At 48.8% G+C, this 22,845-nt stretch overlaps 1 protein-coding gene and 1 long non-coding RNA gene across 3 annotated transcripts in view; one reads left to right on the top strand and one right to left on the bottom strand.

Moving 5' to 3' along the window:
- PITPNA (phosphatidylinositol transfer protein alpha) overlaps positions 1 to 3,656 on the bottom strand; it is a 57,997-nt gene extending 54,341 nt beyond the window's left edge. The window contains exon 1 of the mRNA XM_075013660.1: positions 3,498 to 3,656. Coding sequence (XP_074869761.1) covers positions 3,498 to 3,517 — 20 coding nt within the window. The 5' untranslated portion in view covers positions 3,518 to 3,656. The remainder of the gene's footprint in view (positions 1 to 3,497) is intronic.
- A 270-nt stretch (positions 3,657 to 3,926) lies between these two features.
- LOC142022984 (uncharacterized) lies at positions 3,927 to 22,268 on the top strand. 2 transcript variants are annotated; one of them, XR_012648093.1, is made up of 3 exons: positions 3,927 to 4,047; positions 17,869 to 18,058; positions 22,157 to 22,268. It is a non-coding gene; the product is annotated as an uncharacterized LOC142022984 (long non-coding RNA). The 2 variants fall into 2 exon arrangements; XR_012648094.1 differs by having other exon boundaries at positions 3,970 to 4,053.
- Positions 22,269 to 22,845: the final 577 nt, after the last annotated feature.

The raw sequence follows: 22,845 nt of genomic DNA on the forward strand, positions 1-22,845 counted from the left end.
TACAGAACTTTATTAGTAATCTCTCATCACCCTCATTAACATGTACCCTTCGAAGTTGGGGGCAAGTGTAGATCCAGCTTAAGGCAGGCAAAAGTAAAGAGGAAATTTGAAGAGCTACTAGCCAAAACAAGAAAGTTTTTGTACCTATAGCAGAAATCTTCCGAGCATTTGTAAATTTGCTGCCTTATCAGGTAGAAAAGCAACAATTAATGAGAAGAGGACATTTGTAAAGTAGTAAAGTGATTTCTTGGCATTACTTCTCATCACAAAGGATACCAGTAAACTATCTGCTTCAGCCTGCTCTTTTTGGCTATGTCTACACTAGCACAAAACTTTGAAATGGCCATGCAAATGGCCATTTTGAAGATTACTAATGAGGTGCTGAAAGGCATATTCAGTGCCTTATTAGCATGCCACGGGCCGTGGCTCTTCAAAATTGCTGCTTCTCGCTGTCGCGTGGCTCGTCCAGACAGGGGTCCTTTTCAAAAGGATCCCAGGAACTTTGATATCCCCTTATTCCTATCAGGAATAAGGGGATTTCGAAGTTCCTGGGGTCCTTTCGAAAAGGACCCGTCTGGACGATCTGCGCAGCAACAAAAAGCAGCAATTTTGAAGAGCCACACCCCACGCAATGGTAATGAGGTGCTGAATATGCCTTTCAGCGCCTCATTAGTAATCTTCAAAATGGCCATTTGCATGGCCATTTCAAATGATTTGCACTAATGTAGACATGGCCTTTAGGTAATCAAGAGTTGCTGTCGAAGAAAAAGAACTACTGAACATACCAACAGGTTAAGGCACAAGGCACCAGACCCAGATAGCATATACCCAAGAATTCATAAAAACATTAAGAATTAAATGACAATGTTTTTATTAGCAGTGTAACCTCATTAAAATCACCTATTATATCAGAAGGATAGAGGGCAATACTCCCTTTAATGTTTACCATCCATGTGTGGAATAACTTTATGTACACTGAGGCCTGTGTGAATGTGCACCACCAATAAAAACAAAACAAAAACAAATAAAAACTGTGGGCACTCTGCTAATCAGCTGGTTGGCACATGAATCTCTCCTAAGTGGCTGCATAAGTGTGCATCTAACAGGGAACACTAATGGAAGGAAGCATATTCTATACTCATCTTTAAAATACCTGCTAGGGGTAAGGTAGGAACATTAGATAGATGGGCTTTACTTCAGTAACAGGAGAACTATCTGAAATAATTAAGCAGAATTAAGAAATAGGTAGATGAACATAAAAAGGGATTGGCCAGTGCATATTCTATAAGAGGAAAACTCATCTTTGAAACCCAACTAAAATTCTGTGAGCACATTAACAAAATAGTACCTTAATAAGATCTTACTATCTGGCCTTCCCCCCACCCCCAAAAAAAAAAAACAAAAAAAACCACTTTTATAAAGTCCCCTCCTGAGAGCTAATAAAGAAATGAGCATGAGGCACCAGGTAAAGCACTGTTGTAATAAAGAAGAAAGAGTTAATTGGTCAGTTTTAAACATTGCAAAGAGCTGACCCCAGAGTACCACTACATTCAACAAGACATTTTTATTGTCCAGAGACTGGGGGGGGAGGAGGCAAAATCTTGCAGTGACACAAATTAGACTTAGTCAAGACCAAAAACAACTGCAAGACTATCATAAGAATTTAGGTATAACTGAATGATCAGTAAAGTGACTGAATTTAGTGTTGTAAATGAAAAAAAGTAATGTGTATTAAAAGGAACAACATTAACAAGTCAGTCACATTTCTAGCTTTTAAATTAGTTGTAACTATCCAGAGAACAGATGCGTATATTACAGTTGATAGCTCAAAGGCCTATGTTTGACATATAGTAGCAGTCAAAAAGAATGCATAAAATATCAGATGTATGAGGAAGGACAGGGGGAAATGCTCTCTTTGGTCCCAGTCACCCTATCTCAGAAAGGAAGTAATGTAAAACAGGTGGGCAACAAAAGCTAGAGAAGCCTGGCAAAGTTCCACATGATGAAAGATTGCAAAGACTGACTGTGATTTACAGAGCAGACAAATAAGAATAGGTACGACTCAGGTATACAAAACAATGAATGGTCTGAAGAAGGAGAACTAGGTGCTCCATTTTCCCTCTCTAATGATACAAACAGAAGTGTCATTAAACTGAAAAGCAGGATTTAAAAAAAAAAAAAAAAAAAAAGACAATAAGGTATAAGGAGTCTGCTGAACTCTCTGCCACAAAACAGAAGCCAAGTCCTTAGCAGGATAATGGCCTATATCCTCAAAGATTTTTCAGCACCTAACTTCCACTGAATTCTGAGGATATGAGCTAATGAGAATATCCACACATAAAATGAAAAAAGAAAAGACTTATAAATCCTTATACTTCAGGTACAAACCAGTACTTGATAATGGGTAAAAGAGAATCAGTCTTTTAAAGTGTATTATTCTGTGAGACTCCAATAAATTGATTCTTTTGCTTATGCTTTCTCTGAAGCATCTGGTAGTACTATGGTCAAAGGCAGGATATTGGACAAGATGGTATACCTGCCTGAACACAAGTCTTCCTTTGAGTCCTAGACAAAGCAGAATTCACTGATAGCATTTTAACAGAGCTACCCAAAAGCAAGGGCAGTCATTTATGGGAAATATTGATTTAGTTTAGGAAAATTCAACTGCATCTAATTCAAAAAAAGCTAAAGATGATGCAGAGAGGATAACCCCTCTTCAGGGGAAAGCTGCACAGGCAGGACAAACATATTCAAGACTAAGGGTGGTGGGGAGACTCTTCACAAGTTTTCATAGTTAATTCAAGTAGTATTGAAAAGGTAGGCACTCACTGGGTGAGAGAGGTGGTCAAATCAGAGTCATTACAGGGACAGGGGGGAACTTTCTCAACATGCTAGGGCCGGATAGCTCATTCTGCTGTTTGCACACAGTTGGAGAACGTGCCTATTGTGTTTAACAGTCTCGTGAATTTAAGCTACCCCCAGTGCCACAACGCACCTAGAGCGTCACAGACTCAAGCCTCCCTACAGGAGGGAAACAAAATCTGCAGCTGTTTAGCGTGACCTTCACCTTACCCCTCGCCTCAAGAGCTGCGGCGCTCGTGCAGTTACAGTGAACTGTCCCCAGGTTCCCACACACGGCCATGTCTGCCGGGTCAGGCTCGCCTTGGGAATTACATCACCGGAGCTCCCTGAAGCCTTCCCACCAGTGTCGTGAGCGCAGCCAAGCGGTGAGCGACACCGACGGGCATTTCCTCTCGGACACACGTGCCCTCAGGGCCCCGCTCCTCACGGGGTGGCGGGGGTTGACCCCGGCCCCGCGGACACCCAGGCTCCCCAAAGTAGGGGAACAGGAGAGCTGACCGCGGCCCCGCGGACTCTCAGGCTCCCTCCCACATCCTCGGGCACGGGCCCCCGACCCGGCCGGGCGGGTGCCCAGGCTTCCCGCCCTCCCACCTAGGGACGCCCGGCTGCGCGGCGCGGCCCGGGCCCACACTCACTACTCCTTGATTAGCACCATGGCGGCCCCGCTGCCGCGTCTCCCGCCCGCTCCGGCTCGCGTTGAAGGTGACAGGCACCCCCCGGCAGCTCCACTGAGAACCGCACAGGACAGGGGAGGGGAGGAGGGCAGAGCGGAGCGTTTCTGCAGCAACCACTGCGTCACGGTAGCACGCACACGTACTGCTATCGTCACCACGTGAAAGCACGAGCTTCCGCAGTGCCCCTCCCATTCACAGGCAACCCTAAGGAGCCTGTCGAGGGCGGGTGGTACCCAACGCGCATGCGTTCATGATGCCGCCTAGGTAGGCGGGAAAGAAGGTCCACCATCAAGGGTTGCCTGGCAACCATATGGTGTCTGAGGCGGGATGGGAGGCGGGGCTCGAGGCCAGAGGGCGTGGCTTGGCCCTGACAGGCGGTTGGCCAAGGCCAGGTGCCGTGAGCTGTGGCAGGGCCTGGCCCCGAGGGATGGGCTGAGGCCGCCGGACGCCGGACGCCGGAGACGGGGAAGCAAAGGAAGCTGGCCGCTGATGTCGGGTCCCCGCCAGATAGGTGACGGTATTTCCCACCGCCGAACGCGGGAACCCTGGTGCGATTACGCCATTTTGAGCACATCCACCAGCAGTCGCTCAGGGTGTGCAGCACAAACCCCCGATGACTGCGCCAGCCCTTCTTAAAGAGAGAGACTGCGCGGCTGGGGCCTTGTCATGTACCTTCCTAGAGTCACAGCGTGCTAGGACTGGGAGGGACCTCGAGAGGCCGTCGAGTCCAGCCCCCTGCCCCCATGGCAGGACCAAGTACTGTCTAGACCATCCCTGACAGACATCTATCTAACCGCTTCTTAAATATCTCCAGCGATGGAGATCCCACAACCTCCCTTGGCAATTTGTTCCACTGTTTGACCACCCTGACAGTTAGGAACTTTTTCCTAATGTCCAACCTAAACCTCCCTTGCTGCAGTTTAAGCCCATTGCTGCTTGTTCTATCCTCAGAGGCCAAGAAGAACAAGTTTTCTCCTTCCTTCTTATGACTCCCTTTTAGATACCTGAAAACCGCTATCATGTCTCCCCTTAATCTTCTCTTTTCCAAGCTAAACAAGCCAAATTCTTTCAGTCTTCCCTCATAGCTCACGTTCTCTAGACCTTTTATTGTTCTTGCTCTTTTCTGGACCCTTTCCAATTTCTCCACATCTTTCTTGAAATGTGGTGCCCAGAACTGGGCACAATACTCCAACTGAGGCCTAACCAGCGCAGAGTACAGTGGAAGAATGACTTCTCATGTCTTGCTCACAACACACCTCTTAATGCATCCCAGAATCATGTTTGCTTTTTAGCAACAGCATCGCACTGTTGACTCATATTTAAGTTGTGGTCCACTATAACCCCTGGATCCCTTTCTGCAGTACTCCTTCCTAGACTGTCCATTCCCATTCTGTATGTGTGAGGGATGTGTAGTAACCAGTGAAAGCAGCTCCCCTCCCCACCAGCCTATAGGAACCAGGACGCAGCAGTTAAACCACGTCCTACCTCCAACAGCATCCTGCCCTTCCTCCCTTCTCCTTGCCACAGCAGGGAGGGGGTGAGCTCCCTACCAGCTCATCTGGGCTGGAAAGGAGCATTTCAGCTGCCTCCCAGCACAAATGGGGCCCTGTGGGGTTGACATTTCCCCTCACGGTGGCTCTGCAAAGAGCCACAGCAAGGGGATAGTGACAAAATTTCACAGCACACTTGGACAGTTCTCATGGCACACCAGTGTGCCACGGCACACAGGTTGAAACCCATAGCTCTGTATTTCCTGACATGGGGTCTACAGGACACAGTCCACCTCAGAGCTGCACAGATTAACTGCACTGTGTGCAAAAATACTTCCTTTTGTTTCCTTTAAACCTGCCGGCTCTTCATTGCCTCAAGAGACCTCTGTTCTTGTGGTCTGGGAAAGGAAAAACAACACTTCACAGTTCACTCGTGATTTTTTACAGCCCTCCACCAGCTCCCCCAGACCACAAATTGCTTCTTTTCTAAGCTGAGAATTCCCAGTCTTCCTGCTACCAGAACCTGTTCCATACCCCTGTTTCCCTTCTCTGTACCTTTAACACAACATTTTTTGAGATGAGGGAGTTAGAACTGCCTGCAGTATTTCCAGCGTCAGTGTACCATAGATTCATACAGTGGCATTACAATGTTGGTGACTTTACTCTCTCTAATGGTTCCTAACATTCTCTTAGCTTTTTTGGACCACTTTGCATAGTGATTAGATGTTTTCAGGCGACTAACCACGGTGACTCCAAGATCTCTTTCTTGAAGGCTAATGGAGGGTGGTAGCCCTACATCAGCATGCATGAGTTTGCAAGTCCTTAATGACAGTGCTGTCTCGGATATTTCTGGGACCACATCACATGTGCAGGGGGTGAGGGGACATGTGCGCACGCTTCACTACACCTCTCTCACAAGGACCCACCACCCTCCCTGCCTAGCGCTGTTCATGAGCTTCCTGCAAAGACCTGCCTTTCCTCACGTCTGGTGCTGGGGCTTCTCCATTGGCAGGGGGGGGCGGGGGGGCACATTGGGTCAAAGGCCTCCTCTCCGCAGATTTCAGTGAGGCTTCACAGTAGAACATCCCCAGCACCTGTCTTTCAGCACTAAGCAGCAGGGAAGGATCAGGTGCTGCTTCCAGCCACAGGGGGGTGGGAGGGAGGTGGATTTCTCCCTCCACCCCCCACTCTCCTGTGGCTAGAAGCAGCTTAGCCCTTCCTGCCCATAGAAAGGCAGTTAATACCTCCAAGCTGCTGCATGATACTGACATAATCCCAGCTACTGCCTCTCCCCTGGCTACAGTGTGGGCAGAAAAGGGTTAATCCCTAAGGCTATCTTGTGCACCAAGAGCCAGGGACTGCAACAGCAGGGGCTTCAGTGAATCTGTCCAGATTGGTGACACAGCACAAGTGGGATCCTAGAGGACAGAGCAGCCTACCTCCTCCAGGAACAGGGACTGTGCGCTCTGCCTGCCATCTGTACGTACGCGCGCGTGTGCGCGCACGTGCACACACACACACACAGAGCCCCAGGGACAGGGATTGAGGCCCCTCCCACCGTCTAACCCCCGCTGTCCATCTGCCTTCACTGAAAAGGGATTGAGCCCCTCTGAACCCCCCACCCCCGCCATTTGCCCCAGGGCAGGGATTTTTAGTCCATTTGCCCCCACCTCTGCCCACTGTCTGGGATGGAAGCTGAGCCCTCTAGCTTTCCTTTTCTGCCCTGTCTTGCTACCTCACCAGTCGCTGCCACTATCCTTTGGCCAGGTAGTTAATTCCAGCACAGCATTTGGAGGTCGTGCTTCCCCAAGGCTGCCCAGTCCCTCCCCATCAGCTCGCTTGCCCCCAGCACATGCCAGCCCCACATCTGCATGCCAGGGCTCTCCCTGCCACCAGCCACAGCTACAGTACCTAGAGGTCAAAAGGTCAGATTTCTGCATTCTGCCTCAGAAAGGTTGCTGACCTCTGACAGAGACAGTGCTTCGTCCTGCTGTGAGGGTAGGGGACTGGCCTTCATGACTTCTTGTAGTCCCTTACAGTTCTAGTATTCTGAGTCCCGCTTTTCATCGACCTGGATGCACACCACACCCAGCCCAGTGTCAGTGAACACCATAAGGGCTGGTCAAAGTCTGGGTTTACCAGCCTTGTGGCCTGCTTCAGCACATAGCACACAGCCCCCTAGCACTGCCAAGTTCAGAGCACCTTGTCTATCTTACCCTTCTGACCCAGCTCAGAGGTGGGAGGCGGGTGGCGGGCAGGGCATCAATGGTACTAAAGTGAAGCAGAAACCTCCAGTTGTACCTCACCATTCCAATGAAGGCCTGGATCTGCTTCTTAGTCTGGAGCACAGGCTAATCTCTTATGGGCTCCACTTTAGCTGGCTCTGGCTTTAAGCAGCCACTGCCCATGTTGTGGCCCAAGTAGGTTACCTTTGTATTCCCATCTTGCACTTCAGATTGTCAGCCCAGTCCCCTGAAGTTGATCAAGCACTGGGTTGACTTGAAACACATGGTCCTTCCATGACTGACTAAAGACACAAATGTCAGCTAATGTAAGCAAGGGCAAAACTTTCCATGCTCCTCAGGTGCTAGTCCACCAGGCATTGAAAGGTGGCAGGCACCCCTTAAGACCAAAAGGCAGGACAAGGACTTCAAAAGCCCCAGAGAAGTGATAAAAGCAGATTTCAGCCTGGCATCTGGAGCCAATGGCACTAGCTCTTGCTGAGGTCCACTCTCCTCTGACCTGACTGCACCAAAAGAAAGGGGTCACTGCCAAGCTACTGAGGCGCAGTCTGCTCCTGCAGAATTATGACATGGAAGTGGTCTATGGTAAGGGGAGTATCAATTGTGATGTCTATGGTGGTGAGGTAGCAGACATCCTGCAGCTTGTCAAGTAGGTCGTCAGGCCTAGGCATGGTGTATGCATCAGATGTGATGATGACATTGAGCTTGCAATAATCCACACAAACCCAGATTCACCCCTCTTTTTGGGGACCAGACCCATGAGAGAGACGAAAGATTGGAGGATGGCTGTATCACCCCTCGGGCCAGCATGTCCTGGACTTTTCATTCTGTGTCCTGGGCTGTTTTCCCTGTTGCTCTAAACTGGGAACCCATTATATGTGTGCAGGCGGGGGAAGGGGAAGGTTGGTGCTGCAGGCCAGTCAGGTAAGTGGGCCCGTGCTGGTTGGAGAACAGCTGCTGGTGTGAATAGAGCACCTCTCTGAGCTCTATCTGCTGAGTAGGTGTTAGCTGGTCAGAAAGGGAAATAGATTTCAGCAAGGAGTCAGCACCAGTCCCGGGAAGCAGATCCACCAAAGGATCACCCCCATCCCCCTTCCATCCCAGTGCCTGCATGTGGCCAGCATGAAATTCTCGCAGGCCCAGCATAGTTTCCTTATATTGACACGGTACACCTGGCAGCTGTGACCCTGCTTAGACAATTCCACTACATAGTTCACCTCAACCAGCTGTTTGATGACCTTGAAGGGGCCATCCTAGGGAGCTTGAAGCTTATTCCATCTCATGGCTATGAGAACCATCACCTGGACCCAGTGATGAAAGCATGGGGCCCGCTGATGCAGTCATACTAGACTATTTTCCATGGGCCCCAGTCAGGGTTCTCTGTGGCCACGCCTATCAGCTCAGTGAGCTGTTCCCTGAAGGCCAATACATGCTCCAACACTGATCCCCCTCCAGGAGAAGTGTTCCCCTCCTCCTCCTCATCTCTTAGCAAGTCCTCGGGTCCCCTCACTCTCCTCCTGTACAGTAGCTCAAATTGGGAGAACCCTGTGGATTCCTGGGACACATCCCTGCATGCAAACAGCAGGTGGAGTAAATACTTGGGCCAATCTTGCAGGTGCTGGTTCATAGTGTCACACTGAACCTCTCCATCAGCCCATTGGACTGAGGGTGATGGGCTGTGGCCCAAATGTGCTGGACTCCTCAATTCTCCCACAACCACAGCAGCACACCAAACATGAAGGTGGACTTCTGATCAGTGAGGACTTTCAGGGAAGAACAACTCTGCTGAAAATGGTCAGCCATGCATCTCAGGGTAGAGTGGTGAAATCTACCACCACCCAAATGTATTTCTTCCCAGAGGGGGTCACCTTACTATATGGCCCCACTATAACCATGGTCACCTTCTGGAAAGGCTCCTCTATGATGGGCAGCGGCCTCAGGGCTGCTTTCCCCTTGCCCTGGACCTTCCCCATCCTCTGGCAGAGAGGTCACAGGACAAGCAATACCATTGACCAGCATCAAAGGCTCCCAGCCCATAGAAGGTCTACATCAGCCTCTGCCAGGTGCACTGGATCCCTTGGTGTCCTGAGAGCAGGAAGATGTGGACCAGGTACAGCTGCCTGCAGTGGTACTTTTAGGGAATAGTAGGGGCCTCTGCCCCCAGCCCACCCTCCCTGGAGGACCCCATTCTCCATTTAAGAATCTCTTTTCCCCTATCACTCCCTCCCTGCAGCCCTCCCCCTGGGGTTGGGCTGTGCTGAGGACAGCCAGGTCCCTCAGCTTTTGCAAGGAAGGATCTTTTTGCACATAGCCTGGACCTCAGTAGCCAGAGAAGGAATGGGAACCCGTTTCCTCTGTCAACTTTGGTCCAGGGCCACAGGCCTTGCAAGCCCAGGGACTCCCCAGTATGGACCCTCTGGCTGTGGTAGGGCAACAGTTCTCCCCGTTACCCCACAGCACCTCAGCAGCCAAGTGATGGTGCACCCCCACCTCCTTAGGGCCCTCCTTAGCCACCTATTTCAGATACTCTGTCCACATATACCTTGAACTGGGTCCCATCTATACCTGTGAGAGTCAGATGGAAGCTGGGCCCCATCCACGCTGGTGCCACCACCTCAGGCAAAGGCAGCATCATATCAGCACCCCTGTCCCAGAACTCCATGACCTTCCTCCCATCCACCTCTGGGGGGCGGGGGACAAGGCACTTGCTTCACAGAGGCTGCCCTGTATCCATACTGCAAACAAAGAACTTTGCAACTGCAGCATCTGCTCCCCCAGAGGAACTGGCCTGAGTGGCTGCCTTCTGCCAAGCTGAGGGCAAACTGCCAGCCACTCATACCTGAGCAGCCTGTCTCTCCTGCAGCTAGGCCTCCCCTCAGTTAATACCATGAGGTCGCTGTTTGCTCAGCCTTTCTGGGAACTTGGAGCACTGGGCCCTCCCCTGCCCACAGTGATGACAGATCAGGTCCCATTGGTTCCCTGGGGTTGGTTGATCCATTCTGGTATTGACTGTCCCCCTCGGGAGGGTTTTACCTGAGTAACCCTTCTGGAGAGGCCCCAGGGTGACACTCCTGCCCCACTGTTATGGTTCTGTGTTCCCTCCTCATTAACTTCTCCCCCACTTTTGATTGTTTTCCCAAAAATCAATGTGTTTCTGCCCCTTGATGCTTAGAACATTCCATGACATTGATTCAATGTGGTGGTCAAATGTTTGTGTTGCAAACAGAAATGTTGTTGAGCATGTGGCATGACAGTCTTGGCCAACTGTAAAAAAACTAGTGAAAACAGTTGTGTCAGAAAAATAAATTATTTTGACACTACACATATTTGGTTTTTTTTAATGGGGCTACTCAATGACACGTTCAAGGTAGTCAGAACCTCACCCCTAGCACAGAGAATCATTTAAATTTCATAAAAATGTTAGGATAGAGGCTGCTTCTGCAAAGAAGCAAGTACTATTATAGCAATAATGGTTATATTTGGCACTTAAAATGCTTTTTGAAGAAAGAGCTTAAAACGGATGAGGAACATTATTTCCCAGAATGCAGCTGTACAGTTATTCTTTAGGAGACCTGTCTCCAAGACTGTCTATGAGTTTCTATTCTGTAATAAGGTAACTGCATACTGAGTGGTATACAAGCATTGAGAAGGGATAGGCAGTGGAGGGTTCTGGTTATGCAGGCACCTGCATGTGAGAACTAGAAGGGTCATGGAGTTAATTTGGAACATGAGAAGGCACCGAGTAAGTTTTCCCAACAGAAGTGTAGCTATCAGCATGTGCTTTTTAAGAACACAGTGTCTCTGAGTTCCACCACAGGATGTGCATAAACCTGTGACTCTCAACCAGTGGCTCCAAAGTAGTATTTGCAGGCTAATGCCTGTATAGAATAGTCCCTCATTCTCTGAACAAGGACACAACTAGTAAAGACCCTACCAGTTCTCTCTCAGCCACCTACTATTCATGAAGAAATTTCTATAGTAGTACCTACTGGCTTCAGTTCCCTACCTTAATTTGTGAATTAGTATGCTTGTTTGAATAGTTATTGTATTTGTATTCTACCTTTTTCGCTTTAATTTGTGCTGACTAGGGGGAGGGAGTTCTTTCCCCTCCTCCTTTTCTGAATTTTTGTGTTGGAGTATAAATGGCTGCAACACAAGATTCTAATAAAAGGACTGTAGGAAGTGGGCATGGTGATCAAATGATAGGAAGTCCAAGAATATGATAGATGTGATTTTGATCAGAAGAAGATGGATAACATCAGTACAGCAGTGCCAAACTTCCAAGGAGTAGCTATAGACTCAGACTAAAGTCTAGTGATCGCAAACATCAAAATAAAACTCAAAAGAAAATGTAAGACACGGTTTAAGAGAAGAGGAGACATGGTGAGGCTATGTGAGGGAAAAAACAGGGACTGCATAAAGAGCAATGCTCAAAAGAGAAGATTAAGAATAGCGCCACAGAGAAAGACCTAGGTAAGAGTCGCAGGGATAGCCATCACTATAGAAGCAATTGAGCAGACTGTTCCAGAAGAAGAAAAGATCAATAAGGAGAAGTTACTCACTTGTGTAGTAACGATGGTTCTTCGAGATGTGTCCCCGTGGGTACTTCACAGTAGGTGTTGGGCTTGCCCCGGCACCACAGATTGGAGAGATTTTCCAGATGTATTTCGTTGGATCGTGCATGCACAGAAGCTCGCTGGTCCTTCGCAAGCTTTTGGTCACATGCACTATCCAGTCCATGCCAGTTCCTCGAAACAACCACCTCGGATGCCTCTGAAAAACAAAGCAGAACTCCGAAGTGGGGAGGAACGAGTAGGTAGTGGAGCACCCACGGGGACACATCTCGAAGAACCATTGTTACTACACAAGCGAGTAACTTCTTTGAGTGGTCCCCGTGGGTGCTCCTCAGTAGGTTACTACCCAGCAGTGACCCAAAACGTGGCGGTGGGTACTAAATTATATGTAGCTTGCCCCTGAGAGGACTGCTGTCGGTAAGCGTGCATTGTCCTCCAGCATCTGATGAATCGCGTAGTGCTTGGCGAATGCGTCATAGGATGACCACATTGCTGCTCTGCAAATGTCCTTCAGGGAGACCCCTCTAAAGAAGGCTGTCGAGGCCGCCATTGCTCTGGTGGAGTGAGCCTTGGGCGGAGTTGGTAAAGGAGTCTTACACGATGCGTAGCACATCTTTATACAGGATGTAATAATATTTGAAATTCTTTGCGAGGATAGTCCTTCTCCTTTTGATCTGCATGCAAGAGACACCAGCAGTCTGTCTTTCAGAAGGGTTTGGTTCTGTCTGTATAGAAAGCCAGTGCCCTTCTTACATAAAGTGCATGAAGCCTGACTTTCCTATTCGAGGTATGTGGCTTAGGATAGCAGGATGGTAGAATTATTGGCTCATCGATATGGAACTCTGAAGAGATCTTTGGGAGGAATGCAGGGTGTAAATGTAGTATTATTGCATCTTTGGAGAAAGTTGTATAGGGCGGGATCGCCATTACTGCAGCCAGCTCGCTTACTCTATGAACAGATGTGATAGTGAGAAGAAATGTCATTTTTAAGGTAAGTAGGCAAAGCGAAACAGTGGCTAGGGGTTCAAAGGGTGACCTAGACAACGTGTCTAGAACCAGATCTAAGCTCCATGAGGGTGATACCGGCGTCCAGGGAGGGTATAAATTCATGAGGCCCTTCAGGAACTGTGCCATAATGGGATGGGCAAATGCAGTTGACCCTTCTACGTTGTGCCAGAAGGCCGATATAGCAGCTAAGTGGACTTTTAGTGATGGTGGGGAGAGTCCCCCTTGTTTTAGATCCAGTAGATAATCCAAAATAGTAGGAACTGGGACCTCCAGGGAGGTCAATTGTTTGGATAAGCACCAGGAAGCAAAGCACTTCCACTTGTACACATAAGTCTTCCAGGTGTAGGCCCATCAGCTGCATTCTAGGACCTCTTTAACCCTTTCTGACCATAAAGCTTCCGGGGCGCTGAACCAAGGATTAGCCATGCCTTGAGGCATAATGTTTGAGGCTGAGGGTGCCTCAGGACTGTGAGGAGGTCCGGCACAATCAGGAGGGAGAGTGGTTGGCAGCATGACATATGTTGTAGCAGGGGAAACCAGTGTTGAGGGTCCCATGCTGGGGCTATAACTATCAAGCATGCCCCCTCCATCCTTGCCTTTTCCAGGACCTCATGGATAAGTACTGGGGGAGGGAATGAGTAAAGCAAGGGGCCTTTCCATGATAGAAGGAAGGCATCACCTAATGAGCTCGGACCAATGCCCCCTCGAACAATACTGAGGGCATTTCTTGTTGTTCCAGGTTGCAAACAAATCTATTTGAGGGAACCCCCATGTGTTGAATGTACAGTGAAGCAGATTGGGACGGATCTCCCATTCGTGATCAAGAGCAAAGTGCCTGTTCAGCCTTATGTTGCTGATGCCTGCTAAGTATGAGGCTCTCAGGATTTTGTTGTTTGCAGTGCACCGGTTCCACAGGTGGACGGCCTCCATACACAATGCACAGGATCTGGCTCTGCCCTGTCGATTGATATAATACATTGTGGAAATGTTGGTATTGACCCAGACTACTCTGTGTCATAGGTATTGTAGGAAGTGCTTGCATGCATTGAACACAGCCCACAATTCCAGCATATTTATGTGCACTGCTATCTCTCTGTGGAACCATCGCCCTTGCACTGACCTGACCTGTTTCCCATGTGTGCTCCCCAGCCTGTGTGGGAAAGAGAAGTTACTCACTTGTGTAGTAGCGATGGTTCTTCGAGATGTGTCCCCGTGGGTGCTCCACGTTAGGTGACGGGCTCGCCCCGGTGCCGCAAATTGGAAACTTCCAGCTGTATCTCGTTGGGTCGTGCATGCGCTGATACGTGCCGGTCCTTCACGCATGTTAGGTCACGTGTGCGATCCAGTTCCTCAAATCAACTGACCTGGATGCGCCTGAAAGAGACAAGGCAGAACTCCAAAGCGGGGAGGAACGGGTGGGTAGTGGAGCACCCATGGGGACATATCTTGAAGAGCCATCGTTACTACACAAGTGAGTAACTTCTCTTTCTTCTTTGAGTTGTCCCGGTGGGTGCTCCACATTAGGTGACTACCCAGCAGTGGACCCAAAAATGGAGGTGGGTACCAGATTTTATGCGCAGCTTGCCCTTGACAGGACTGCAGCCGAGAGATGTGTATCCTCGTCCAACACCCAATGCATCGCATAGTGTTTGGCAAAGGTGTCGTAGGATGAGCACGTCGCCGCTCTGCAGATGTCTTTTAATGCGACTCCTTTGAAGAAGGCCGTCAACGTCACCATCGCTCTAGTGGAGGGAGCCCTGGACAGAGCTAGTAGAGGGGTCTTACGGAACTCAAAGCACAGTTTTATGCAGGATACAATGTTTGAAATTCTTTGTGCATTTGATCCCCTTTTGATCTGGATGCAACAGACACCAGGAGTCTGTCCGTTTTTCGTAAGGACTTAGTTCTGTCTATGTAGAAAGCCAACGCCCTCCTCAGATCGAGTCAATGCAGCCGCGCTTCCTTACTAGAGGTATGCAGTTTCGTATAAAATGAAAGTAAAACTATGGGTTCGTTAATGTGGAACTCTGAGGCAATCTTGGGGATGAAGGCTGGGTGTAATCGTAAAATCACCACCTCCTTTGAAAAGATTGTATAGGGTGGCATTGCCATTATTGCTGCTAGTTTGCTCACCCTGCAGGCTGATGTAATTGCGAGAAGAAAAGTTGTTTTTATGGTAAGTAGCCGGAGGGGTACCGTGGCCAATGGTTCAAAGGCGGGTCTAGATAGTGTGTCTAGGACCAAGTCCAAGCTCCATGAAGGCGATAACGGTTTCCACAGGGGGTATAGGTTTGTCAGCCCCTTTAGGAACCATGTGGTAATGGGATGGGCGAATATGGTTGGCCCTTCCTCTATATGTCGGAACGCTGATATAGCCGCAAGGTGGACCTTTAATGATGATAGAGTCCTCCCTGTTTCAGCTCCAGTAAGTACTCTAGGATTGTGGGAATGGAAACATCCAGAGGAGCCAATTGCTTGGACGAACACCAGGATATAAAATATGTTTCCATTTATGAACGTAAGTCTTCCTGGTGGAGGTCCTCCGACATCACTCCAGAACTTCTTTTCCTCCTTCTGAGCATGTTCTCTCTAAGGCGCTGAGCCCTGGATTAGCCATGCTTGTAGGCGGAACATTCGAGGATGGGGGTGCGCTATGGTCCCCTGACTCTGCATGAGAAGGTCTGGCACTATCAGGAGGGGGAGTGGCAGGCAGCATGACCTGTAGGAGCAAGGGAAGCCATTGCTGTCGATCCCATGTTGGGGCTATAAGTATTATGCGCGCCTTCTCCTTTTTGGCTCTCTCTAGGACCTTGTGAATGAGCTTTGTGGGAGGAAAAGCATACAACAGGGGACCTTCCCATGAAAGCAGGAAGGCGTCCCCCAAAGAACCTCGCCCAATGCCCCCTCTGGAACAATACTGCAGGCATTTCTTGTTGGTGTAGGTGGCAAACAAGTTGATCTGGGGAAACCCTCATCTGTGAAATACTTCACGGAGCAGGTCTGAGCGGATTTGCCACTTGTATGAGAGCAAAGCGTCTGCTTAATTGGTCCACTTTCACGTTCTGGACACCTGGCAAATATGAAGCTTTGAGCATTATGTTGTTCGCAATCCATCAATTCCACAATCGGACCGCCTCTGCGTATAGCGCACGAGATCTGGCCCCGCCCCGACGATTGATATAGAACATTGTGGAGATGTTGTCGGTATTGACTACGACTACTTTGTCCTGCAAGTATTTTCGGAAATGCTTGCATGCGTTGAACACTGCTCTGAGTTCCAGTACGTTTATGTACATTGCCGTCTCTGCAGCGGACCATTGCCAGTGTCACTTTGTTGTACATGTGCGCTCCCCATCCTATGTGGGAGGCATCTGTTGTGAGAAAAACTGCAGTTTGAGGTTGGTGGAATGGCACCCCAGTAGTAAGTTCTTGGGTTCTGCCCACCACGCCAGCAACTTTTCAACCATTTTGTGGACAACATGAATCATTGGCCTGTAAACGCTCACCAGACAATGCTGTAGGCCTCGCATATGTAGCCTGGCATCCTGCACCACAAACGTGGTGGCCGCCCTGTGCCCCAGGAGCTGTAGGCAGGTTAGGATTGTCACTGTGGGGCTGTACGTTATCACCTGCACCAGGGATTTGATGGTGCGAAAATGGCCATCAGGCAGATATACTCTTGACGTAGTAGAGTCCAGGCAAGCCCCTATGAACTCTATGTTTTGTGTGGGCTCTGTCATCGATTTTTGGAAATTGATGACTAGGCCCAGTGATAGGAAGGTCCTTGTAGTGATGTCGATCATGCATAGGACATCTGTCCTTGAGACCCCTTTCAGGAGGCAGTCATCCAGATATGGAAAAATGAACACGTCCTGGCGGTGTAGGTAAGCTGATACTACCGCAAGCGTCTTGGTAAGGACCCTGAGTGCTGAAGAAATACCGAAAGGGAGAACTCTGTATTGGAAGTGCTCCATGCCCACTTTGAAGCGAAGAAAGCGCCTGTGTACCGGGTGGATTGTTATATGGAAATACGCATCTTGTAAGTCGAGGGCTGCAAACCAATGTCCATCGTCCAGTGCCATGACTATGGAGGCAATTGTAGTCATCTTGAAGCGCTGTTTGCGCAAGTACCAATTGAGAGCCCATAAGTCCAGGATTGGCCTCCAGCCTCCTGTTTTTTTCTCTGTTAAAAAGTATCAGGAGTAGAAGCCTTTCCCTTGAAATTCTTCTGGGACTCTCTCTACCGCTCCTATAAATGTGAGGTGGTCTACCTCTTGCTTCAACCTCGTCTCATGAGAGGGGTCCCTGGGTAGGGACTGGCTAGGGGGTTTTGGTGGCAGCAGGGGTCGGAAGGGGATGGTGTATCCCTTGGCTATAATTTCCAGCACCCATTTGTCTGTCGAGCAACGAAGGGTCCTGTGGCACCTTATAGACTAACAGAAAAGTTGAGCATGAGCTTTCGTGAGTTAACTCACTTCTTCAGAGTTAACTCACGAAAGCTCATGCTCTAAACTTTTCTGTTAGTCTATAAGGTGCCACAGGACCCTTCGTTACTCTACAGATCCAGACTAACACGGCTACCCCTCTGACATTTGTCTGTCGTGATACTTTGCCATTGAGGATAAAAACGGTTTGTTGGTGGTGGAAAATATGCTGTGATTGGCAGTGAGGGATGGTCTTGGTATTGCAGTCCTCGACATGACCTCAAACTTGCTGTCTTGGGGCTTGCCCCGATGGTGTATGCCCTTGCTGAGGACGCTGCCTGGATACCCTATGCTGTTGGTGGTGGTGGTGGCGGCAGCGTCCTTGATCGTAACCCCGCTGATATTGCAAGCGCTGGGATTGGTAGGCATAACGCCTTTGTTGAGGGTAAAAATTTTTTCTCCTGTACAGGGGGTGTACATCCCCAGTGTTCTAAGTGTGGCCTGGAATCCTTACTGGAATGTCGGACAGAATCAGTTGAGTCAGCGAACAGTTTTTCCTTATCAAATGGGAGATCTACGATTTTTGTTTGCAGGTCCTTGGGGATGCAAAACGTCTGGAGCCACGACTCTCTACGCATCACCACTGCTGTGGCTGTGGAGCGTGCCACTGTATCTGCTACGTCTAGGGCGATCTGGACGCCTGTTCGTGAAGCTGCATAGCCCTCCTGGACTATTGCCTTCAAGACCGGTTTCTTATCATCTGGGAGGAAGTCCATAAGAGAGGTAAGTCTAGTATAGTTGTCGAAGTTATGATTTGACAAGTGGGCAGCGTAGTTAGCCATTCTCAACAACACGGAGGAGGAGTAAACCTTCCTTCCAAATAAGTCCAGTTTCCTTGCGCCTTTGTTGGACCCCACAGACTTGTATTGTGGCGCCTTAGATCTGTGCTGCAAAGATTCAACTACTAGGGAATTTGGTTGGGGGTGGTTAAACAGAAACTCCATATCCTTTGTACCATCCAAGTACTTCTTATCTGCCCTTTTGTTTGTAGGTGGGATGGAGGCAGGGGTCTGCCATGTATTTGTGGCTGCTTCCATAATGGCTTCGTCCAGTGGGATGGCTATTTTAGATGATGCCGGGGGTCTTAGATTTTTAAGGAGTTTGTGATGTTTCTCCTGCACTTCCGCAATTTTTATGTCCTGAGTGTGCGCCACTCTCTTGAAAAGCTCTTGGAATTGTTTGAGGTCGTCGGGGGAGAGATATCCCCAGGGACAACCACCTCATCTGGGGAGGACGAGGAGGCATCACTGTGATAAACCTCCTCTGGTTCCTCGGCCCCCTCATGTGCTTGTTCCCTTGAGGGTTCCAGGGGGAGGTCCAATGACTCTGGACCCATCCCCACTGGAGAGGCCTGTGTTCTTTTTGAAGGGGGAGGAGGGATGTAGGCATGCACTGAAAGTTGAGGCGGGGATCTGCCCCTCGATCTTGAGCCCCAGTGCTGATAATGTTTGCCGTGATATGAGCTGCCGTAACAGCGGGGCAGCGTCCCAGTGATGGAGATCTAGACCAAGACCAATGTCTGTATGTGTAGTGCCGAGAGGAGCGTGATCGCCTTGATGATGTTGAAATTGGCAGGGATGCTCTGTAGAAGTACTCATGTGTTTCCATTGTGGAGACCGGTGAAGGATGTCTGAGCCAGGGAGATGGCGGTTGAAGAAGAGGAGCTGGAGGTCTTAGGAATGTTGCTGCCCGCTGTGGCATACCCATCTTGGGAGGAGAGCTAGGAGACCGTGGCATTCCAAGAATGTCAGGAGATGGACTACGGTGCCAGGTCTTGGATCTTGCTTTGCCCAGCCTGTGCATTTGAAAGGTGGGTGCCGTCATCTCCGGTGCCGGGGACCTCAGCATGGCTGTCAGTGCCGTGCCCGGTGCCGCTACACATGGTTCTGTGAGAGCAGCTTCCTCCGGCACCGTCAGGTCCCATGCCAGAGACTCCAGTTCTGGCACTGTCGACACCGCAAGACTCGGTGCTGTGGCCTCCGGTGCCTGCCATGTCGGCACCTGCAGAGTTCTCGGTGCCAACTGTTTACTGTTCAGGGCCCCAAGCACTGCTCCCTGTTGTGCGGCCTTTCCGCTGCTTTGAGCGGCCAGCAGTTCATGGCCTTGTGCCTCACTTGTCCTGCCCACAGGTACCACCAGCAAGGATCGAGCTGGGGAAAGCCTCTTTTTCTTATGTGTAGAGGAGATTAAGGAGGTAGCCTTCCTCTAATGCAGCCCTGAGGGCCCTTCCTTCTGGGGCTTCTCCAACAGCTCAGGCTGGAGGGCCTTGTCAAGCAGGATCATCTTTAATCTCATTTCTCTGTCCTTTCTTCCTCTGGCCATTAGTTTAGAGCAGTGAGGACATTTCTGGGGAACATGGGTCTCTCCCAGACAGCGAATGCATTTACTATGGCCATCGGAGGCAGGCATGGCCTTGCGGCACGACTCACATTTCTTAAACCCTGGCGAAGACATCTCTTCTAGGGTGCTTAACTCCTTTCAATGTTAAGTAAGGCAGTTAACAGCTATTAGCAGCTACAAAGCGGATAACGTTTACAGTCTCTAAGATGGTGGCCGCCTCAAGCGGTTCGCTTCCTTTTCTTATTCTTTTTTTTCCTCCCCTTTCTTCTCTCTTTTTTTTTTTTTAAACTATAGACAAGAAAACAACTTTAAACGGTGTTAGAAAACCAGGAAAAAAACTAGTAACTATATTAAAACGAATAGTTAAAGAGGAAGCCGTGCTAGTCTATACACTATCAAAACAAAAAGCAGTCAAGTAGCACTTTAAAGACTATCAAAATGGTTTATTAGGTGAGCTTTCGTGGGACAGAACCACTTCTTCAGACCATAGCCAGACAAGAACAGACTCAATATTTAAGGCACAGGGAACCAAAAACAGTAAGCAAGGAGGACAAATCAGAAAAAGATAATCAAGGTGAGCAAATCAGAGAGTGGAGGGGTGGGGGGGGAAGGTCAAGAATTAGATTGAGCCAAGTATGCAGACAAGCCCCTATAGTGTCTCAGAAAGTTCCCATCACGATTTAAACCATGTGTTAATGTGCCGAATTTGAATATAAAAGCCAGCTCAGATGTTTCTCTTTCCAAAACGGAGCGATAATTCCTTTTCTGTAACACACATACCTTTAGGTCATTGACAGAATGCCCCATGCCATTAAAATGTTGACTAACTGGTTTGTGGATCTGGAGTGTTTTGATGTCTGTTTTGTGCCCGTTGACCCTTTGTCTAAGGGAGTTAGAAGTCTGTCCAATATACAAAGCACCTGGGCATTGTTGGCACATGATGGCATATATGATGTTAGTAGAGGAGCATGAGAAAGTGCCCATGATTCTGTGAGTAACCTGGTTAGGTCCAGTGATGGTATTTCCAGAGAAGATGTGGACAAAGCTGGCAGCGGGCTTTGTTGCAGGGAAAGGTTCCAGGACTGGTGTTCCTGGGGTATAGACTGTGGCTGTTAGTGAGGATCCTCATGAGGTTGGGAGGTTGTCTGAAGGAGAGAACAGGCATGTCACCCAGGGCCTTGTGGAGTGTAGCATCCTGATTAAGGATGGGTTGTAGGTCTTTAATAATTCGTTGCAGTGGTCCGAGTTGGGGGTTGTAGGTGATGACCAGTGGTGTTCTGTTCTTGGCTTTTTTGGGCCGATCTTGGAGTAGCTGGTCTCTGGGTATTCGTCTGGCCCTGTCTATTTGTTTTTTTACTTCTGCTGGTGGGTAATTCAGGTTTATGAATATTTGGTAAAGTTCTTGTAGTTTTTGGTCTCTGTCAGTTGGATCAGAGCAAATGCGATTGTACCTAAGAGCTTGACTGTAAACAATGGATCTAGTCACGTGTGCAGGATGGAAACTAGAAGGGTGTAGATAAGTATAGCGATCAGTAGGTTTTCGGTACAGTGTGGTACTGATCAGGCCATCCTTGATTAGTACTGTAGTGTCCAGGAAATGTATCTCTTGCATGTTGTAATCGAGGCATAAGTTGATGGTGGGGTGTAGATTGTTAAAGTCTCTGTGGAATTCCTCTAGAGCCTCTGTACCATGTGTCCAAGTCATAAAGATGTCATTAATGTATCTTAAGTAGAGGAGCGGTAATAGGGGACGAGAGCTGAGGAATCGTTGTTCCAGGTCAGCCATAAATATATTGTGGGGCCATGCAGGTGCCCATAGCAGTTCCACTAATCTGGAGGTATAAATTGTCCCCAAAACGGAAATAATTGTGTGTGAGAACAAAGTTACAGAGGTCAATGTAACTTAAGCAGACGAGTGGTAATAGAGGACGGTGCTTTGTATATTGGACAGACTTCTAACTCCCTTAGACAAAGGGTCAATGGGCACAAAACAGATATCAAAACACTCCAGATCCACAAACCAGTTAGTCAACATTTTAATGGAATGGGGCATTCTGTCAATGACCTAAAGGTATGTGTGTTACAGAAAAGGAATTATCGCTCCGTTTTGGAAAGAGAAACATCTGAGCTGGCTTTTATATTCAAATTCGGCACATTAACACATGGTTTAAATCGTGATGGGAACTTTCTGAGTCACTATAGGGGCTTGTCTGCATACTTGGCTCAATCTAATTCTTGACCTTCCCCCCCACCGCTCCATTCTCCGATTTGCTCACCTTGATTATCTTTTTCTGATTTGTCCTCCTTGCTTACTGTTTTTGGTTCTCTGTGCCTTAAATATTGAGTCTGTTCTTGTCTGGCTATGGTCTGAAGAAGTGGGTCTGTCCCACGAAAGCTCACCTAATAAACCATTTTGATAGTCTTTAAAGTGCTACTTGACTGCTTTTTGTTTTTATATTAAAACGAGTTTATCTATCTCAGGCTTTGGAGCTGGAGTGGATTCCGTCTGCAGCTGTTGGCAGTTGAGAGGAACTGGCATGGACCGGATCGCACACATGACCAAAAGCGCGCAAAGGACCGACACACATTGGTGCATGTGCAACCTGATGAGATACAGCTGGAAATTTCCAATCTGCAGCGCCAGGGCGAGCCTGTCACCTAATGTGGCGCACCCACGGGGACCACTCGAAGAAGAAGCATCTGTTGTGAGAAAAAACGTGTTTTGCAGATGGTGAAAGGGGATCCCTGACAGCAGATTCTTGGTGTCCGCCCACCATTTCAGTGACTTTTTGCACCTCTGCTGGAGGTGATACCTTTTTGTGAATGGCATGAATCGTTGGTACATACAGAGTTGCCAGCCAGTGCTGGAGGCAATGAAAGTGCAGCCTGGCATTCTGCACCACAGATGTGGTGGCAGCCATGTGTCCCAGAAGCTGCAGGCAAGTTAATACTTGTACTGTGGGGCTGCATACCAGCACCTGTATTAGAGGCTGGATAACATGAAAGCACACAGTAGGCAGATACACTCTCACCGTGATGGAATCGAGGCACGCTCCTATGAACACTATGTCCTATATAGGTTCCGTCATCAATTTTTGGAAGTTGATGATTCGCCCCAATGAGTGGAATGTCTTTGTAGTAATGTCTATCACGTGCAACACATCTACTCG

The sequence above is a fragment of the Carettochelys insculpta genome, chromosome 19 (genome assembly GCF_033958435.1).
Source record: "Carettochelys insculpta isolate YL-2023 chromosome 19, ASM3395843v1, whole genome shotgun sequence".
NCBI classification, from domain to species: domain Eukaryota; kingdom Metazoa; phylum Chordata; order Testudines; family Carettochelyidae; genus Carettochelys; species Carettochelys insculpta.